General features: G+C 41.3%; 2 protein-coding genes across 2 annotated transcripts in view; both read left to right on the top strand.

The window, feature by feature from the left end:
• Window positions 1-11,144, top strand: part of HPSE (heparanase) — a 54,510-nt gene extending 43,366 nt beyond the window's left edge. Inside the window, exons 12-14 of the mRNA XM_010845981.1 lie at window positions 2,354-2,472; window positions 3,616-3,762; window positions 9,333-11,144. Of these exons, the coding sequence (XP_010844283.1) occupies window positions 2,354-2,472; window positions 3,616-3,762; window positions 9,333-9,492 (426 nt within the window). The 3' untranslated portion in view covers window positions 9,493-11,144. The remainder of the gene's footprint in view (window positions 1-2,353; window positions 2,473-3,615; window positions 3,763-9,332) is intronic.
• A 5,848-nt stretch (window positions 11,145-16,992) lies between these two features.
• COQ2 (coenzyme Q2 4-hydroxybenzoate polyprenyltransferase) overlaps window positions 16,993-19,626 on the top strand; it is a 29,958-nt gene continuing 27,324 nt past the window's right edge. Inside the window, exon 1 of the mRNA XM_010845953.1 lies at window positions 16,993-17,256. Within this exon, the coding sequence (XP_010844255.1) occupies window positions 17,004-17,256 (253 nt within the window). The 5' untranslated portion in view covers window positions 16,993-17,003. The remainder of the gene's footprint in view (window positions 17,257-19,626) is intronic.

Here is a 19,626-nt window from a genome sequence, read left to right as displayed (position 1 = left end):
CACAAACTTTTGACTTCAGAATTCTTTGTATATATGCTAAATATATTTCTTCCTCAAGGTTTACAAGTCAGCTAGAAAAACTTGAAAGAGTAAATGGTACCATTGACATCTGCAGGATCCTAGGGAATCAGCCTTAAACCTATTGTACATGTCTGTTTTCTTATTCAATTTGCATAACAGTCCTGGAAGATGGCAACACAGGTGTCTTAGATTCATTTTTCTATGTATTAATTGTTTAATTAGAGGATAATTTCTTAATAATGTGCTGGTTTCTGCTGTACAACAATGCAAATAAATCATAATTTTATATATGTGTGTGTATATATATCCAGGAGAAGGCAATGGCAGCCCACTCCAGTACTTTTGCCAGGAAAATCCCATAGGCGGAGGAGTCCTAAGTTGCTAAGAGTCAGACACAACTGAGTGACTTCACTTTCACTTTTCACTTTCATGCATTGGAGAAGGAAATGGCAACCCACCCCAGTGTTCTTGCTTGGAGAATCCCAGGGATGGGGGAGCCTGGTGGGCTGCCGTCTCGGGTTGCACAGAGTCGTTCACGACTGAAGTGATTTAGCATATATATATCCACTCTCTTTTGAGCCTCCCTCTCTCCTCCCATCCCACCCCTCTAGGTCGTCACAAGACGCCAGGCTGTACTCCCCATTTTTCAAATGTTGTTGTTCAGTAGCTAGGTTATTTTCTGTTCTTTGTGACCCCGTGAACTGCAGCACGCCAGGCCTCCCTATCCTTCACCATCTCCTGGAGTTTGCTCAAACTCATGTCCATTGAGTCGGTGATGCCATCCAACCATCTCATCCTCTGTCGTCCCTTTTTCCTCCTGCCCTCAATCTTTCCCAGCATCAGGATCTTTTCTTTTTGCATCAGGTGGCCAAAGTACTGAAGTTTCAGCTTCGGCATCAGTCCTTCCAATGAATATTCAGGGTGGATTTGCTTTTTCATTTTTCACACGGGGATGTTCAAATTAAGGGATACTTGTGGGATTTGCTGGAGGTTACACTGTCCTGTTGTTATTCTAAAGAATGCTATACAAGTCCTGGCTCTGAACGTGCTTGCTTTCTATCCACCCACCCACCTCCCCTCATAGAACCATGCTAAAGTTATGTCTCTTGTGAAAGCATTTAATTGATTCTTCTCTGTAAAATCTTAAGTCTCCAGTGTAAAATCTTAAGCAGAGAAACAAAAGCTGTTTGCCTATTAAGTCTGCTTTATCTCAGTTCAAGAGCTTCCCTATGGCTCAGCTGGTAAAGAATCTGCCTGCAATGTGGGAGACCTGGGAGGAAGGGTTGACGTATATATATCTAGTGAATTAAAAAATAACTTTCTTATTATGAAAAATTTCAAAGTAAAGGGAAAAATATATGAAGCCCTAATCTTGTTTAATCCATAATCCTACCTATCCCTCACCTCCCACTTACTGGATTACTTCTAAGCAAACCTCAGGTATATCATTTTATATGTAAGTATTTCAGTATGTTTCTCCTTTGGAAAAACATAACACAATATAATTATCACACTTTAAAATATTGACAATAACTTCTCAGTATCATTAAATATTTAGTCAGTGTTTCACATTTTCCTTACTGTCTCAACTGTCTTTAACAGTTGGTTTATTCACAACAGAATCCAAACAAGGTCCATATATTGCATATATTATGTCTCTTTTTTAAGCATTTATTATATCTCTTAAGCCTGTTAATCTTTAACTTCTCTCTCCCTCTCTTTTTTTTTTGTCTCTTGGAATTGATTAATTAAACAAACCAGGTAATTTGCTCTATAATGTTTTCCACATTCTGCATTTTACTAAGGTTTCAGAGGCAGTTGTTTTAATCTATTCAACAGATAGAAGTTTTTATCTTTCAAACTTGGCTCTGTATGTGTACGTGAGTGTATGTGTACCTAAAATTTTTGCTTTGAGATTTTTCTCTTCTTAGTTTCAATTTGTCTTTCCTGATAGAATAATACTAAAATATTAATTTTCGCTACAAAGGCTATCCACGGTTTCCTATCCCAGGAAATTTTGAATTCTTGGATGACAGACAACACAGAATATTTAAACTGCCTCTGAGCAATCAGTTATATTCTTGAGATCTATCTCCTAGCAGACATAGCCCTCTGAATCACGGAAATATAGTCCGCTGGTGATGAACAGCAGCAAACAAGATACTGCCCTCAGATTCGCGTTGGCAACACAGACCAAAAGATGAATCCTTTTTAAATACCTCTAGAATAACACTCACACTGTTTGTAGGATAGCTATTTGCTTGACACTGTTCTTGTTAAAAAGTAAGTAAAGGTCTATTTTGTCCCTCCCCTCTCCAATCACTCCAACTAGGATTATTGGCTCTCTCTTCTGTTCAAGAAACTGGTGGGCAACAAAGTGTTAATGGCAAGTGTGAAAGGTCCAGACAGAAGCAAACTTCGAGTATATCTTCATTGCACAAACACAAAACAGTAAGTGTGTAACACACCCTTTACCAATCAACAAGTTTTAATAAGTAAACACACAACTTCCTACTCTAACACCCTGCTGTCTTCTATCTATACAGTGGATCTAAGGTGTCTCGTTGTTCTTTATTTTTTTTCATTCTCATAGTAATATGGTGCCAGAGTCTAGCTTAAAAAAAAAAAGGTTAAATGTAGGCATTTACAGTCCAGCAAAGATTTGTACAATGATATAACATAATACATAATAAAAATATATTCTGAATTTAAATAAAGAATAGTACAAATGTAAGTACATAAAACAGATTGCATATGCATGATTAATCAATTGAATGACTATGAATATAAATATGAATTCATATGAGTGAATAATTATGTGACTATACTTATCATTTGAATCATATCTGATTAATTTAATAAAGAAGAAAAATTAAAAGGTGACTGATAACAACTCTCATGTTTTCAGAAGTTTTAACCCAGTTTCTGGGATTGAGAGGCAATAGAGATTTTTATAGTACAATACTCTGGCTTTAGGTAGCAAAAAATATTTCTAAGTTTGAGATTTTTCTCTTCTTAGTTTCAGTTTGTCTTTCCTGATAGAATAATACTAAAATATTAATTTTAGCTACAAAGGCTATCCACAGTTTCCTATTTCACTGAGTGGGAGCTCTGTTTCTGGTGAGTGGCCCCATTAGAAATAGTGGGGAATGATTTAGGTGGATAAACTCTGTAAAATGTCGGTAGATTTAACTTTCTTATTTGTGTTGGTCTTTTCATAAGGTTAGAAAAAGTCTTGGTTTATATGGTTTGTAATATGAATTCATATGAGCCCACAAAATTTCCCTTTTACCATTTAACTTTCCTAAGTTATGAGCTGACTGACTTCCTCACAAGTCAGTCTGGCAAAGCAGCAAAGATCGCAAAGTTTTGAAGTCCAGAAAATGGTTGTGTAAAGAGCAATATTTTTATCATGTTTTCAAAACAGGACCACATCAGCAGTCTGATATTATCATAACTGGAAGATGCAAAGAGGGCGCAGCATCACTATAAATACGAAATACATTTAGTATTATCCGTGATTATACTGTCACCAACTACTTAATTGCTTAAATTAAATAAACACTTTTATTGAGTTCATGTATTTGCTTTTAGCCCAAGGTATAAAGAAGGAGATTTAACTCTCTATGCCTTAAACCTCCATAATGTCACCAAGCACTTGGAGTTACCACATGACTTATTTAACAAGCAAGTGGATAAATACCTCATAAAACCTTCAGGACCCGATGGCTTACTTTCTAAGTGAGTAATTTTCTTGGTTCATTTCAAACTTTCACCCGAAGTGAATTTTATTGGTCTTTGTCAGAATACTGGGTGTTGACAGGGAGCAAAAGAAAAAAATCAACTATTCCAAATTCTAACAATTCTTAATATTCAGGAAGTTATATGTGAATACACACTAATACAGGTGTAACTCATTTGGTGAATCAAAGCAGAAGGATGGGAAGACAAATGACAGTTATCTTACAGAAATGTTTTCATTTCAAAACAACCTGCTGTATATCAGGATCCACTCAATGCATTGAGATTATTTGCTCCAAAAAAATAATCCTTGGTAATACAGTCACTAAAGCAAAAATACCTGTATGTAATTGCTATATAAAGGCATAGAAGTTGGTATAAATTATCATGTGTCATGGATGTGATTCTCTTACAATATCAGAATAGTTTTTTATTCGTTAAAGTGAAGAAAAAGAGTGGTCAGAAATGTGCCTTTTAGGTGAATTATTTAAAGTTTGTTCTTAAACATTTTACTTTTAAAAGCCCATGATTGAATATGTCTTTAAAAGCTTATAGGCAACAGAACACCCAAGGGACTTCCCCGGTGGTCCAATGGTTAGCACTCCATGCTCCCATCGCAGGGCGCCTGGGTTTAATTCCCAGTCAGGCAACTAGATCCTATATGCTGCAACTAAGAGTTTGCATGCAGAACAAAGACTGAAGATCCTGCATGTGCAAATAGGGCACAGCCAAATAAATAAATACTTTTATAAAACCAGAATACCCAAGATTTCTGTCCAATGTGTGTTGGAAGGAGCTCTTTTCTTCATGGCTGTTCTCACACCATGTGTGTGTGGTCAGTTGCTCAGTTGTGTCTGACTCTTTGCCACTCCATGGGCTCTGGCCCGCCAAGATCTTCTGTCCATGGGATTATCTCGGCAAGAGTACTGGAGTGGGTTGCCAGTTCCTCTTCTAGTGGATCTCCCATCTCTGCAAATGCTCTACGAGTGATGTTTTCAGTGACAGCATCAGAACCTGAAAAAGTGCCATAAACATGCTTTCTCCAAAGTCCTATCCGCATAGACAAACATTATTAACACTGGGTACCATTCCATGATTTTTTTTCCTGTCCTTTATTTTACTATATATAACTGTAATCATACAACTTCTAATACGAGAAATTGAAGGAGAACCCACAAGTTTTCCCAAGTATCTTTCCATTTATAGTCTTTGTAGACATTTTAATGGGCTGCACGTTTTATAAAATACCATGGCTTGCTTACTCATTTTCCTACTGTTTCCTCCCATACTTTTTCCCCCTGTTATAAATAATGTATATTTGAATAACAGATACTTCTCTCTTTGGGGATTTTGACACTTTTTAAAGTTCTTAGCATATTTGTGTCTGAGGCCGAGGAGGGAAAAACTTCTCTGAAGTAGCTGAATAATAGTTGTAGAGTTAGATGTATCTTAAGAGGGACTTCACCGGTGGTCCAGTGGTTGAGACTCCGTGCTCCCGATGCAGGTGTCACAGGATCGATCCCTGGTTGGGGAACTAAGATCCTGAGTGACCAGCAAAAAGCAAAGTCTTCGAGATCATTTTCGTCTAGCCTTAATGGGTATCTAGGGCCGTCCAGCCCTGTTTATTTCCTCTCTGTTGGATCTCACAGCCTCTGCTGGTGACTGCTCTCTGTGGCAAGAGAAGGTGCCTTTGGGTCTTTCATCTGCTGCTCTTAGTTCTATTCTCTGGAGCAGAGGATGGAATCTGCACTTCATGCCTGTGGACAAGTGGGTTTAGAGGATTTTTTTTTTTTCTCTCTTTCTGGTAAGGGAAAGTAGCATACACTCTGTGTTCATTTTTATTTTCAATTAGGTGTCAATGTTGTAAAAATTGACAAGTATTAAAATATCTGGATTTCTAGCTTTCCTTTGAAAATAGGTGCTCTGGCAACTCTGGGGTGTTTCCCCAATTCGATGGAAATGAACTGGAGTTCATTTTAGACAACTCATCCAGCTCTCTGTTCCCCTCAGTCCCTATGTGACCCTGCTGTCATAGGCCTGTCCTACTGCTGGTACATGTCACTACCAGACCCCGAGCATTTGAGTTTGCTACTCTTAATCTGATGACTATATATTACTTATATTTTTCTCTCCTTAAAATGTTGCAAAAGTATCCCAGATATGTTTAATGAATGCACAGTTAGCACATATGCTCATGCTAACGACCTCAGGGTCTGGTAAAAAAGCATAGAGAAGAATCACTGAAAAAACTGGGCATATTGAGCCTGGAGAGATCAGATCAGATCAGATCAGATCAGTCGCTCAGTCTTGTCCGACTCTTTGCGACCCCTTGAATCGCAGCATGCCAGGCCTCCCTGTCCATCACCAACTCCCGGAGTCCACCGAGACTCACGTCCATCGAGTCAGTGATGCCATCCAGCCATCTCATCCTCTGTCGTCCCCTTCTCCTCCTGCCCCCAATCCCTCCCAGCATCAGAGTCTTTTCCAATGAGTCAACTCTTTGCATGAGGTGGCCAAAGTACTGGAGTTTCAGCTTCAGCATCATTCCTTCCAAAGAAATCCCAGGGCTGATCTCCTTCAGAATGGACTGGTTGGATCTCCTGTGGCAAGAGAAGGTGCCTTTGGGCCTTTTGTCTGCTGCTCTTAGTTCTATTCTCTGGAGCAGAGGATGGAATCTGCACTTCATGCCTGCGGACAAGTGGGTTTAGAGGATTTCACCAGTTTTCCAAGTATAAAGCATGAAATATATAATGATTACCTTTAAAAAGTTAGTTTCCACTTAAATAACTTGTATAGTGCCCATAGAAGGTCCTGTATCATAAGCATTTAATAAATATTTGAACTGAATATACGTTAACAAAAAGCAGTATTTTATAGTTATCTCAGATGAATTTTGCCCACCTTCTCCAATTCTACCAAATCTGTTGCTTGCTAATTCCTTCCAGCTCTATTTGGTCTGAAACTTGACAAGCATGTCTTCTATTTCTTGTTACCATATTACTAACTTAGAAATAGAAAATAAGATACTACCTTCAAATAAAACCCTACCCTTATTGGCCAGCCCAATGAGGAAATATTCCACATGCTTTAAGCTAACACTCAGTATACAGATAACACCCTTTAGGTTATTAGGTTATTCCACATGCTTTAAGCTTACACTCAGTATACAGATAACAGGGTGTTATCTGTATACTGAGTGAATAAAGCTAAAGCTATATTCATAGCTGATTAAACAGTGTAGACAGGTAGATTAGATATTATCTTGCCCATGTTTCATCATCTTAACCCAGAGCAGCATTAATTTACAGTGATTAGACTTACCTTTAAACACTGTGACCTCTCCCAAAGACTTTCTGACTTTTTTTGCACCCCTGTCACAGTCCTCAATCTCTTGCAGAAGAGCTCTAACTATCACCGTTTAGAGATGTTGTCAAGACCTATTTTTGTTTGCGGTTTCCTGATGGTGGTTGTGGCGTTTCCTTCTCCACCCCTTGCAGGAAGTGCTGTGATATAGGTGCTGAGACAAAGCTTGGGTTCATGTGAGTTGAGCGTAACTGCAATGCAGGCTTGTTAGCCTTCAGCACAATTATGGTTATCTTATTACATCTTTAGGTACAGAGCCCACAGCTGGGCATTTAAGCAAGGAATGCTGCTGCTAAGTCGCTTCAGTCATGTCCGACTCTGTGTGACCCCATAGACGGCAGCCCACCAGGCTCCCCTGTCCCTGAGATTCTCCAGGCAAGAACACTGGAGTGGGTTGCCATTTCCTTCTCCAATGCATGAAAGTGAAAAGTGAAAGTGAAGTCGCTCAGTCGTGTCCAACTCTTAGCGACCCCATGGACTACAGCCTACCAGGCTCCTCTGCCCATGGAATTTTCCAGGCAAGAGTACTGGAGTGGGGTTCCATTGCCTTCTCCAAAGCAAGGAATAATGGAAACTAATTTCTCTGCTGACTGATACTTAGTAAGGATAGAGTGTGAGAGCTCTTTAAAAATGAAAACTTTATAACAATGCTAAACTGGAAACAAGTGTCTAACACTAGACAGTTCAGTAAATAAACTAATATGCTCGTACAATGGAATCTTGTGCAGTCATTAAAATGCTGCAGTGGATGAATGTTTAATGGTGTGAGCAAGCAGATGTTAGGATATGTTAAGGGGAAAGAATTGAGTTTTAAGAGACTATATACTGTATGCTCATTTTTGTCCATATGAAAATATGTATGTTCATACACACATGAAAAAGAGATGAAGAAATATACATCAAAATCTTAAAAATGGTCATGAGATAGTTTGCTTCTGTTATATTTATCTGCATAATAAGGATGATGATAGATAATACTTTTACATGCTTACTATGTACAAGGCACTGTTATAAGTGTTCTACATATAACATATATATTACATGTATGACATAAACTCTGGCATTAATCTAAATTTTCAACAGTATAAAACTTTTTCTTTATAAAAATTTCATAACATAAAAACCATTTACGAAAAAGATGAAAGAGATAAAAATATCATTTAGAATTATGGAAGTAACTATCAATAAAACGAAAAGTAGACTAAAGCTTTTCTTCCTAAGCTCTTACTTATATAAGATTTGTTGCCCTAAGAATATATTTCTATGTTTAGTTGCTTTAGTCGTGTCCGACTTTTTGTGACCTCATAGATTGTAGCTCACCAGGCCCCACTGTGCATGGGGATTCTCCAGGCAAGAACACTGGAGTGGATTGCCATGCCCTCCTCCAAGGGATCTTCCCAACCCAGGGATGGAATATTGCATCCCTGGGTTGCAATTTCCCACATTGCAGGCAGATTCTTTACCGTCTGAGCCACCAGGAAAGCCCAAGAGTATATTAATTTGATTTCAATAATAATAAATATACATAACACTTGTCCTTGATTTTTTTCTATTTTTAACTCAGTTTTTAATTTAAATATTAATAGTGAGATGCAAAGAAAACATAATGATTTTTTTAAATCCGTGGTTTAGCTAAAGAAAATCATTTTTCTTCACCACAGCAATATATATTCTACAAAAGTAGCTTAACAGCTTAAGAAAATGAATACATACCTCCTGGGAGAAGGGGAGTAAGAGGGTTTATGGACATAGTTACAAGTGGGAAATTGACGGTCATTTTGTATGTTAAATTCGTACAACTCATATTCCATCTTTTATATTTGCTTCATATCTAAATGTTTACAATTACTTACCATTCCCCCCAAAAATGCCACAAATCCAGAAGTATGTCATCTTCATCCTTTTTACACCTCCGTCATCTTGCCTAGTATGGATTGTATGTGCTTCATTTTCTGTAAGGGGCCGGATAGTAAATATTTGGTGGCTTTGCAGACCATATGGTTTCTGTCACAACTGTTCAGCTCTACCAGTGTAGCTTAAAGTTCCTCTCGGTCAAATACCTACCTGACATTGTGTTCAAATACAAGTTACATAATATAAACTGCCACAGAAAAAAAATTGGGGCCTTAAAAAGTTCTCAGGACTTTTATAGAGTAGATGGAAGAAGTACAGCTTGGCTAACCTGGACGCATCTTTCCCCTTTGCAGATCTGTCCAGCTCAATGACCAAATTCTGAAGATGGTGGATGAACAAACCCTGCCAGCTTTGACAGAAAAACCTCTCCACCCAGGAAGTTCACTGGGCATGCCACCTTTCTCATACGGATTTTTTGTGATAAGAAATGCCAAAGTTGCTGCTTGTATCTGAAAATGAAAGACATGTACTAGCCTGGAGATTGAATTTTTGAGTGTATTGATAAGAGGAAAGCAAAATTCAAACTATCGGAAGGCGAGCAGATGTATTACAGATCCAACGGGTGGGCGATTTCGAGTCCCTGGGAGACTCTCAGTATGAGATTTAGCACAGAATTTTGTTCTAAGTGGACCCCTGCTAATAATAAGCCAATGCCAAACACCATGGTTATATTTTTGCATGTAGTATTTTAAGGTTATTAAAAATGTACATAATATAATACAGCCAGGAGGCAAGTATGTGAAGGATATATTATTAGTTTCAAGAAAGTATTTAGTTGTTTTTATTTAAAATAAAACAGTTGCTAGAAAACTGTCAGATTCTTCCCTCATATGCTATCTCTACAGGCTGCTATAGAAAAAGTTTACTATCACAAGCTCCAAATCGTCTATGAAAGAGCGACAATCTCTTTGCATCTTAACAGAGAGCTGAGTTCAGTTGCTGTTTCTCTTCCCTCTGTTCTGTCTTTGTCAGTAATACCATGTGAGAAGACAGATGGCTAGAGGTGATAGCATTTTAAAAAAAGATTAATGACAGTTTAGAGGGAAGGGATTATATACACTTCAAATGAAATAAAAAATGACTGCAAATGAAATTGATTTACCAGGAGGAGAAAATTCAACTCCGTACATTACAAGCATCTGTTCATGTTTATCTCTGTTAGTGACGCAGTTGTGTCCAACTCTTTGAGACCCTGTGGACTGTAGCCCACCAGGCTCCTCTGTCCATGGAATTCTCCAGGCAAGAATACTGGAGTGGTTGCCATTCCCTTCTCCAGAGGATCTTCCTGACCCAGGGATCGAACCCAGGTCTCTCTCATTGCAGGCATATTCTCTACTGTCTAAGCCACCAGAGAAGCCCCATGTTTACCTTTAATTTACCTTAAATTCTTGTTTTAGTTGGTTGCAAGTAACAGAAAACCCTGATTCCAGTGGCTTGAACCACCAGACATTCATAATCCCACATAATGAGAAGTTCAAGTTGGGTGAGCTCCACTGCTGAAAACGTCACCAAAGAAACAGGTTGCTTGTATCTCTCTGCTCTGTCACCAGCTTCATTCTCAAGCTGGAGGCACGATGTCTATAGCTATTCCATGGGCCCATTCAGACCTGGCAGTAGCCAGAGAAAGATGAGCCATTTTTTCTGTCTTCTTCATAGACTTTTGAACTTCTCAGAGGTTCTCTCAGCAAACCTCTCGTCCTGTCTCCTTGTATCATATTGGCCAGGAGGGGGTTGCATAGCCATTGTCTCCAACTGCCAACATCAGTGAGATTCTTCCAATTGTCTCCTAATAATCTTTTGCAATGGAGAGGGTGTTGAGAAGTCTATGACACTGACCACTGCAGCTCCCTGCTTTTATCAGTAACAAAATGTATTATTTTCTCCTGTGTCTTAATTCTAAGAAATATAATTATATTTATGCCGGCTATGAATATTGTCTCACTTAAGTACATTTATAAGGAGCTAAAGCTGGTATCTAAAGTTTGGAAGCTTTAATATCCTTAAATTTTATATGTCAGTGGTTTTATATTTTCACATTTGAAATAAAGTAATTTTTGTAACCTAACATTACAGTGATTATTCTTTTAATAAAGCGTAAGCCTACATCCCTTGTTTTCTTCACTTCTTTGTTTACACCCTGACCTTTGTCCTTTCAGCCTTCCCTACACCAAGAGTTGACCTTGAAGAAAAGAGACCATCAGGCACAAACATAATTTCCTCCCTCATCATGGAGATCAGATCATGATCAAAGTTCAATCCAGTCTATTTTTCTTCTCCCTGTCCCCTCTGCCACTTAATAAATTCAAGGCCCAATTTTTCACTGGTATTGTTATAATCTCCTAATTGGTCTCTTTGACTTTGCTTAAAATTCTTAAAAATTTTAATTGGCTTAAATTGGCTTAAAATGTGCTTAAAAATTAAAATGGCTCTCCATTCCCTTAGCAGATAGGTCCTTCCACAACAGCACCTGCTGTTTTCTTTGGCCTCAATTCCTGTTGCTTACCCCATGTCTGTTCTCCCACCCATACGCTGGTTGAATGATCTGGACAAACAGCCTCTTCCACCTTTTGCTTCTGTACCTTTAGTGCTGGTCCTTCTGCTCTCCATCTGGACTCTTCTAACCGTCCTCTCTATGCGGCAAACTTTTATGTTTATTAAGACCCAAGGTCTTCCCTGGTGGTCAAGTGTCTAAGACTCCAAGCTCCCAATGCAGAGGGCCCAGGTTCGATCCCTGGTCAGGGAACTAGATCCCACACGCTGCAACTAAAGACCCCACGTGCGTGCTAAGTTGCTTGAGTTGTTCACGTCCACCTCTGTGCGACCCCATGGACTGTAGCCCACCAGGCTCCTCTGTCCATGGATTTCCCAGGCAAGAATACTGGAGTGGGCTGCCATTCCATCCTCCAGGGGATCTTCCCCACCCAGGGATTGAACCCGAGTCTTTCACGTCTCCTGCATCGGCAGGCGGATTCTTTACCACTAGTGCCACCTGGGAAGCCCCAAAGATCCCACACGTCACAGCAAAGATGGACGACCCTCCAAGCTGCAGCCAACACCTGGAACAGCCAAATAAATAAATAGTAAAAAAAGAGAAAAGACCCAGCTCAAACAGCAGTTGCAATGCCTCCCCCATCATCTGAGTGGCTTTAGTCATATTTCTTTGCTCCTATAGCAGTTTAGACATTTATTTTTGTACAGTTGAGGATAGTCCACTAGTTTTTAAATTAGTTCTTAGGTTACTTTATTAAATGCAACTTACATGTTCATTTACATTCCCATAGACCTTTCAAAGGACACTAACAAGGCTAGTTTACCTGAAACTGCAGCACAACAAACTTAATAAGGCAAATCTGCATAGTTAACATAATATTTCTAAACATCCCTTAAAAAATTTAAAACACATACAAAAAAATTCTCATACATCTAAAAAAAATCACACAGAAATTTAGTAGATCAAGTTCCCTAAGCATTTAAACACCTTAAAAACAACATTAATCACAAAACCTATATAAACACAATTTGTACAAAAATGTCATGCCAAAGTTACAAATTTACTATCCTAGCCAGAGTTAACAGAATCCCCAGTTCAGGGCCTCTATACCAAGTATGGTAACAGTTAGCATTTGATTAGAGAATCTAGAAACAGGATATGGAACCACTAGTGTGTTGGGTTCAACCCCTTCCTATGCTTAGGTAGCAGATGCTGGGGTCATCTAAAGCAAAGTCTGAGATACTTGGGATCCAGTAGTTTATTTGGGATCTCAGGAAGCAGGCATGAGAGATCAGAGAGCGTGAGATGGAGGAAAAGGAAAAGCCAGTATTGCGGTTTGTTGTTGAATTTGCTGCAATAGGCAACAAGCGTTCAGTTCCACCAGTACCATGAGAAACACGGATGCCTTTCATAACTTTTCTCTTATTACTCTCATGTTTCTTAGCAGCTATCATTTCATACTCACTTTATTGTCAATTATAATTTTCACAAAGAACATCTGCTTCACATAAAATAGTTTTAAGGCCAAACTGAAAGTGGTGAGGAACTCTCTTCAGACAGGAGCCGAGGGAAAGACATACAAAGAAAGTGTGGAAACAGGAAAGAAGAAATTTTCTGGCTATCATTTGAAACTTAGTTTGACTATTTGTGACTGGTTATCCTTAGTATTTTGATCGCCTAACCCTGAGGCAGTTACCAACTAAAGTGACTGAGCAGGTATGCATTTAGACCACCACAGCACAGAATCACATCAGTCTAATAACCTCCTTGTTTAATTAATTTAATAGAACACATGGAGGAGGATGGTTGTGTGATCAGGAGGTACTCTCTGGCAATGCTGACCCTTGGCCTAAACATCATACTTGTCCCCCAGACACCCTATGAAGACCCACATCCTCAAAGAGTACCCTTATCCTAGGGTCAGTGCATCCTCAGAAGCTCTCTATTGTCCTCCACTGAATCAGGGTTGCAAGAACGCCTGCCCCTCTGCAGCAGATCCCAACTGGCAAAATATTGTAACGTTTATAACTGGGGGAGGATAGGTAGGAAAAGTCCACCTTGGATGGCTAGACCTCATCCCCAGAGGCAGGCGTATGACCCTTTGCCTGAAGTGCTTATCTGTCTCAGTCTGTTTGTTTTGGCTGCAAATGAATGGCAGTCTCTAGGTTACTCAGTATCATTGCCCTCCAGTTATGTGTCCTTAACAGTGAGCTCATCTGTTTCCAGCTGCTGAAAGAGTAAGTTACAAAGCCAGCTGGAACAAGTACGCTTCAGCATGCTACTTCTCTCTCGTCCTTGGAGCATATCTTTTATTTTCACAGAAAATGTCCTAAGCTGAATCTAGTGACCTGATTGCAAACACTTGCCTGTTTGTTTCTTTAAGGAAGGAAGAAGTTTATGCAGGTTAAGTTTCTATTAGGACTAGAATGGCTATACCTTTAAGTCCCCCTCTGACTTCTATATACATATTCATGTATATATAACATTTATATATGGAACACATATTTACAAATATTTATATAATATTGTCATATAAGAAAAAGATTTGATCTTTGCCCCTAGTTCTTGGCACAAAGTTCCTGAAACCCTTAGAATTTCCTGAGTGGTAAGAGTGTCTTATCTCATTCGTAAGGAACCCCCTTTGAGCACAGCAGAATTTATACTAAAGAGGGGACTTTTAGAAGTGACCGTGTTAATCGCTCAGTTGTATCTGACTCTATGTGACCCTATGGAGTGTATGTAGCCAGGCTCCTCTGTCCATGGAATTCTCCAGGCAAGAATACTGGAGTGGGACGTCCTGCAGGATGGAGGCTAGCAGCAAGAAGAATCAACCACCTGTTAGTGAGTTGGAAACTTTACTCCCACTCAGACCTCCAGAGGGGGCAGAAGGACAAAAGACTGAGTTCAGTCATCAACGGTCAGTGATTTTGTCAATCATGCCTATATAATGAGGCCTCCATAAAACCCCAAAAGAACAGGGTTCAAGGGCTTCAGGGTTGGGAACACATGGTGGTGATGGGAGAGTGGTATCTGTCTAGAGAGAGTGGAAGCTCTGTGCTTTCCCTATTCATCTCTTCTATCTGGCTGTTTCATAGTTATGCTCTTTTATTAAAAAAAAAAGCAAAACTGATCATTGGTAAGTGAAATGTTTTCCTAAGTTCTCTGAGTCACTCTAGTAAATTAATCTGGGTCTTGGGAACCTCCAATTTATAGCCAGTATGACAATGGCAAATGCATGCATCCTCAGTCATGTCTGACTCTTTGCAACCCCATGGACTGCAACCCACCAGGTTGGATTCTTTTACCAGGTGGATTCTTTTACTACTGTGCCACCTGGGAGCAAAATTTATCACCCCAAAATATGTCTCTTTGGTGTGAGGATTACTGTAGACTGGTTGTTTTTTTAAAAAAACAAATAGATCAGGAAGAGCTTTTACCTCCTTCCCTCTCCAACTTCCTACAAACTGGAGAAAGAGGATGTGTTCCAGGAAGGGAGTTATCACCATAGATAAGTACAGTACAATGTGAGCTAGGTTTGGTAGACAGGGAGGAACCTAGAAAAATCTGTTTGTTAAAATTCTCTGTCTGGGGAATTCCCTGGCAGTCAAGGGGTTAGGACTTCAGCTTCCACTGCAGAGGCCACAGGTTCAATCCCTGGCCAGGAAACTAAGATCCCACAAGCCATGCAGCATGACCAAAATAAAATAAAATAAATAAAACTTCATTTAAAAAACATTTGATAAAAAAATAAAATTCTGTGTCCTATTATTTCTATATGGCCCAGCAAATATTTGTTTACCAAACATTTGCTCTTTTTGTTCTCTCTGTGAAATATCTTTCTCTTTGAAGTCCCAGACCCCTATCCCCTTCTCTTTAATCCAGGAGATCATCTATACCTCATTTTACCTGACTGTCTCTGGGGGCCCTCATGTTAGGATTCCTCCTACAAATGTAGTTAAATTTTACTTTCTCTTATTAATCTGTCTCATGTCAATTAAGTCTGAGACTAGTCAAAAGAACCTAGAGAGGCAAACTTTTTTCCTCCCAACAAGGATAGCTCAGAAGCACAGGTAACAATCTAGACTTTTGATGGGCTTCGCTGGTGGCTCAGAAGGTAAAGAATCCACCTGCACTGAAGGAGACCTGTGTTCGATACCTGGGTTTGAAATATCCCCTGGAGAAGGAAATGGCAACCTGCTCCAGTATTCTTGCCTAGAAAATTTCATGGAAGGAGGAGCCTGGTGGGCTACAGTCCATGGGGTCCCAAAGAGTCAGACACAACTGAGCCACTTTCACTGAAAGGGGACTATCAACAGTCTTATAGGACTCAGCCTAAAACCTGTGGGAGCTGATGCAAACTCCAGCTAGATAGCACCAGAATTGAGTAAAATTTCAGGACACTTGGGTGTTGCAGAAGTGTTTGATGTGTGGAAAATCCACACGTCTGGTGTCACAAGTCATACAGTGCTGTAGTTGAGAATAAACAGGTACAGGAGAATGTATTTTTTCCTTTACAAATATAGAATACAATTTCCCAGTCTACAATTAAGCAGAGTCTACAATTAAGCTGTCTACAATTAAGCAGAGTGTTCAGTATGGAAGCCCTTCCACATTCATTATGTTTCTTCTTTCCCATAATGCTGGAAGGAAAAGGGGAAGACAGAGGATGAGATGGTTGGATGGCATCACCCATTGGATGGACATGAGTTTGAGCAAGCTTCGGGAGTTATTGAACTAGTTGTGAACTAGTTTCCTAAATTTATTAAGGATTACTTCCTTGGCCACCACCACTGGAGACTCAAGATATCACTGAATTACTGATCGGGGTTTTTAAGACAGGCACTTAAAGACTAATCTAATTCCCTAGAACACTAAAATTCAAACGCAAGACTTGCCCACAGTCACTCAGTAATGATTAAATGGGATAATACATGTAAAGTGCCTGTCAAGGGGCCTGGCACACAAGGCCACCCAGGAGTTGACAAGAATGAAGTGCTCAGACCAGATGTCCCAGCTGCAAGCTCACAGGACCCCACACACTCGCTGCCTCTGGGTTATACGAACTCTGAATTGACTATCAAATTTAAGGTTTTCATTTGCGCAATGAACGTCCTTAACCCTGAATATGGCTTTAGTTTACATTCTTGGTGACCTTTTAGCTTTAAAAAGGAAACAGTTTCTACTGCAAACCAGTATTGGGCTTCAGTAGGTTTTTCTCAGGTGGCTTTATTTTACTTTTCCCTATAATAACTGCTACGTATTTTGATACCAGGAATTCCCTTCTCTGAGGAACTCCTTCACAGCGCTAGGTGACCGCGACACTTTTCACGTTACTCGAAAGGATCAGGCCTCTGGACCATGGGGCCGGACTGGCGCGGACGGTCATCCCGCTGACGTCACCGCGCAGCCTGCCGCTGACCTGACGCTCGGGAATGACGTCAGGCCCCTGTGGGTCCGGGCTCTCCCGAGCGCCATGCTGGGTGCGTGCGGCGCGGGACTCGTGCGGGGCCTGCGGGCAGAGACTCAGGCATGGCTGTGGGGCACGCGCGGCCGCTCCCTGGCCCTGGTGCACGCGGCCCGCGGGCTCCACGCGGCGAACTGGCAGCCCTCGCCCGGGCAGGGGCCGCGCGGGCGTCCGCTGAGCCTGTCGGCAGCCGCGGTCGTAAACTCGGCGCCCCGCCCTCTGCAGCCCTACCTGCGCCTCATGCGGTTGGATAAGCCCATAGGTGAGTGCGTACGGACGCGGCAGTCCGGGGGCTGCGGGCATCATGGAAATGAATCCAGAAACCGCGGCTTGGCCTCCAGGTGCTCGTTACCCTCGAGAAACCCGAACAGGGCGATCTCCAAAGTGCCCGGCCGGCTGTCACCCCCTCCCTGAATCCTGAGCATCTGAGCGGGGCAGAAACTCCGCTCATCCCACAGACCGTGTTCGTAAGTTATGAATCGAGCAGAAATTCCGTGCCCGCATACCTGCATTTGCGCAGATTTACAGTGTGCAAGCGGAGAAGGCGATGGCACCCCACTCTAGTACTGTTGCCTGGAAAATCCCATGGACGGAGGAGCCTGGTAGGCTGCAGTCCATGGGGTAGCGAAGAGTCGGACACGACTGAGCGACTTCACTTTCACTTTTCCCTTTCATGCATTGGAGAAGGAAATGGCAACCCACTCCAGTGTTCTTGCCTGGAGAATCCCAAGGACGGGGGAGCCTGGTGGGCTGCCGTCTATGGGGTCACGCAGAGTTGGATACGACTGAAGCAACTTAGCAGTAGCACAGTGTGCAAGCATTTCCACATTCATTATGTTTCATCTTTCCCATAATGCTGCAAGGCCCCCAAAGCAAATGCAGAGGAAACCAAGGCTCTCTGGAGAGCCAGACCGGATGATGCTGAGTTTCTTAGCTCTTTGCCCTGCACTGTTCGTAGCACAAAGATTTAATTCATTCGAATGCAGTAGGCATTGCACTTGTGGACTAATCAGCTCATGGTCGCCTGCTAAGGGAGGATTTCCTTGACTTTTCTGTGTAACGTATTCACCTTTCACTGCAGTCTCTCTCTCTTTACCTCTCATTTTTCTTCATTACCTTCGCCGCTAGCCTTATGCATTTATTGGTTGATACACTTTTCCAATACAGCATAAACTCCACTTATATGGGACTTTTATTTCTAGTGTCTAGAAGACCGTGGCAGTTAATATTGAAAGATAGAAGTCCTACTGCATCGCCTAGCCTTAGGGATAGAAAGAGCTGTGGCAACTTTGTCCTTTCAGAGAACTCCCAGTCTGGTTAAAAAAAAAGAAACAAAGGATTAGGTGAGTTGGGAAAGTATGGGATCAAATATAAGTGATACAGATAGTAAGTACAGCAGGAAAAGAGTAATTATTGTGAGTGTTCATTGCTGGAAAAAGTTGAGAAGAAAGTACCTCAATGCAGTGGTCCCCAACACTTTTGGCATCAGGGGCTGGTTTCAAGAAAGACAATGTTTCCCAATGTTGGGGGTTGTAGGGGAGTGACATGGTTTTGGGATGATTCAAGTGCATTTTGGGCTTCTCTGGTGGCTCAGCTGGTAAAGAATACAGCTGCAGTGTGGGGACCTGGGTTTGATCCCTGGATTGGGAAGATCCCCTGGAGAAGGGAAGGGCTACCCACTCCAGTATTCTGGCCTGGAGAGTTCCATGGACTATTTAGTCTATGGGGTCGCAAAGAGGTAGACACAACTGAGCGACTTTCACTTCACTTTTCAAGTGCATCGAACTTATTGTGCACTTTATTTCTATTATTATGACATCAGCTTCACCTCAGGTCATCAGGCATTAGATCCCAGAGATTGGGGACCCCTGCCTCAAAGGACAGGTAGATTTTGCAGAGGAGGAAAGAGTTCCTCATTGGTGGGGGAATTATTTTTGCAAAGACTCAAGGGTAGAGTTAGAGTGTTGGTACACTAAGGATTTAAGCTCGTCTGGAACCCCAGTTGAGCATAGAAAATAGTGGGCATCAAGGCTGAATAAGAGCTGGACAGAATAAGAATGGACAGAGGGGAGGGTGGGGTGGAGGCTGAACTCCAGGTAACCTGGCTGACGGCATGTACCATTGCAGTGAATGGTTCAGTTCAGTCGCTCAGTTGTGTCCGACTCCTTGCGACCCCATGAACCGCAGCACGCCAGGCCTCCCTGTCCATCACCAACTCCTACAATCCACCCAAACCCATGTCCACTGAGTCAGTGATGCCATCCAACCATCTCATCCTCTGCCGTCCCCTTCTCCTCCTGCCCTCAATCTTTCCCAGCATCAGGGTCTTTTCCAGTGAGTCAGCTCTTCATATCTGGTGGCCAAAGTATTGGAGTTTCAGCTTCAACATCAGCCCTTCCAATGGACACCCAGGACTGATCTCCTTTAGGATGGACTAGTTGGATCTCCTTGCAGTCCAAGGGACTCTCAAGAGTCTTCTCCAACACCACAGTTCAAAAGCATCAATTCTTCGGCGCTCAGCCTTCTTCACAATCCAACTTTCACATCCATACATAACTACTGGAAAAACCATAGCCTTGACTAGACGGACCTTTGTTGGCAAAGTAATGTCTCTGCTTTTGAATATGCTATC

The sequence above is a fragment of the Bison bison genome, unplaced genomic scaffold, assembly GCF_000754665.1.
Source record: "Bison bison bison isolate TAMUID 2011002044 unplaced genomic scaffold, Bison_UMD1.0 scf7180017864228, whole genome shotgun sequence".
In the NCBI taxonomy this organism is placed as follows: Eukaryota; Metazoa; Chordata; class Mammalia; order Artiodactyla; family Bovidae; genus Bison; species Bison bison.
The sequence above is the reverse complement of the archived record's forward strand: the minus strand, read 5'-3'. Positions and strand labels throughout refer to the sequence as shown.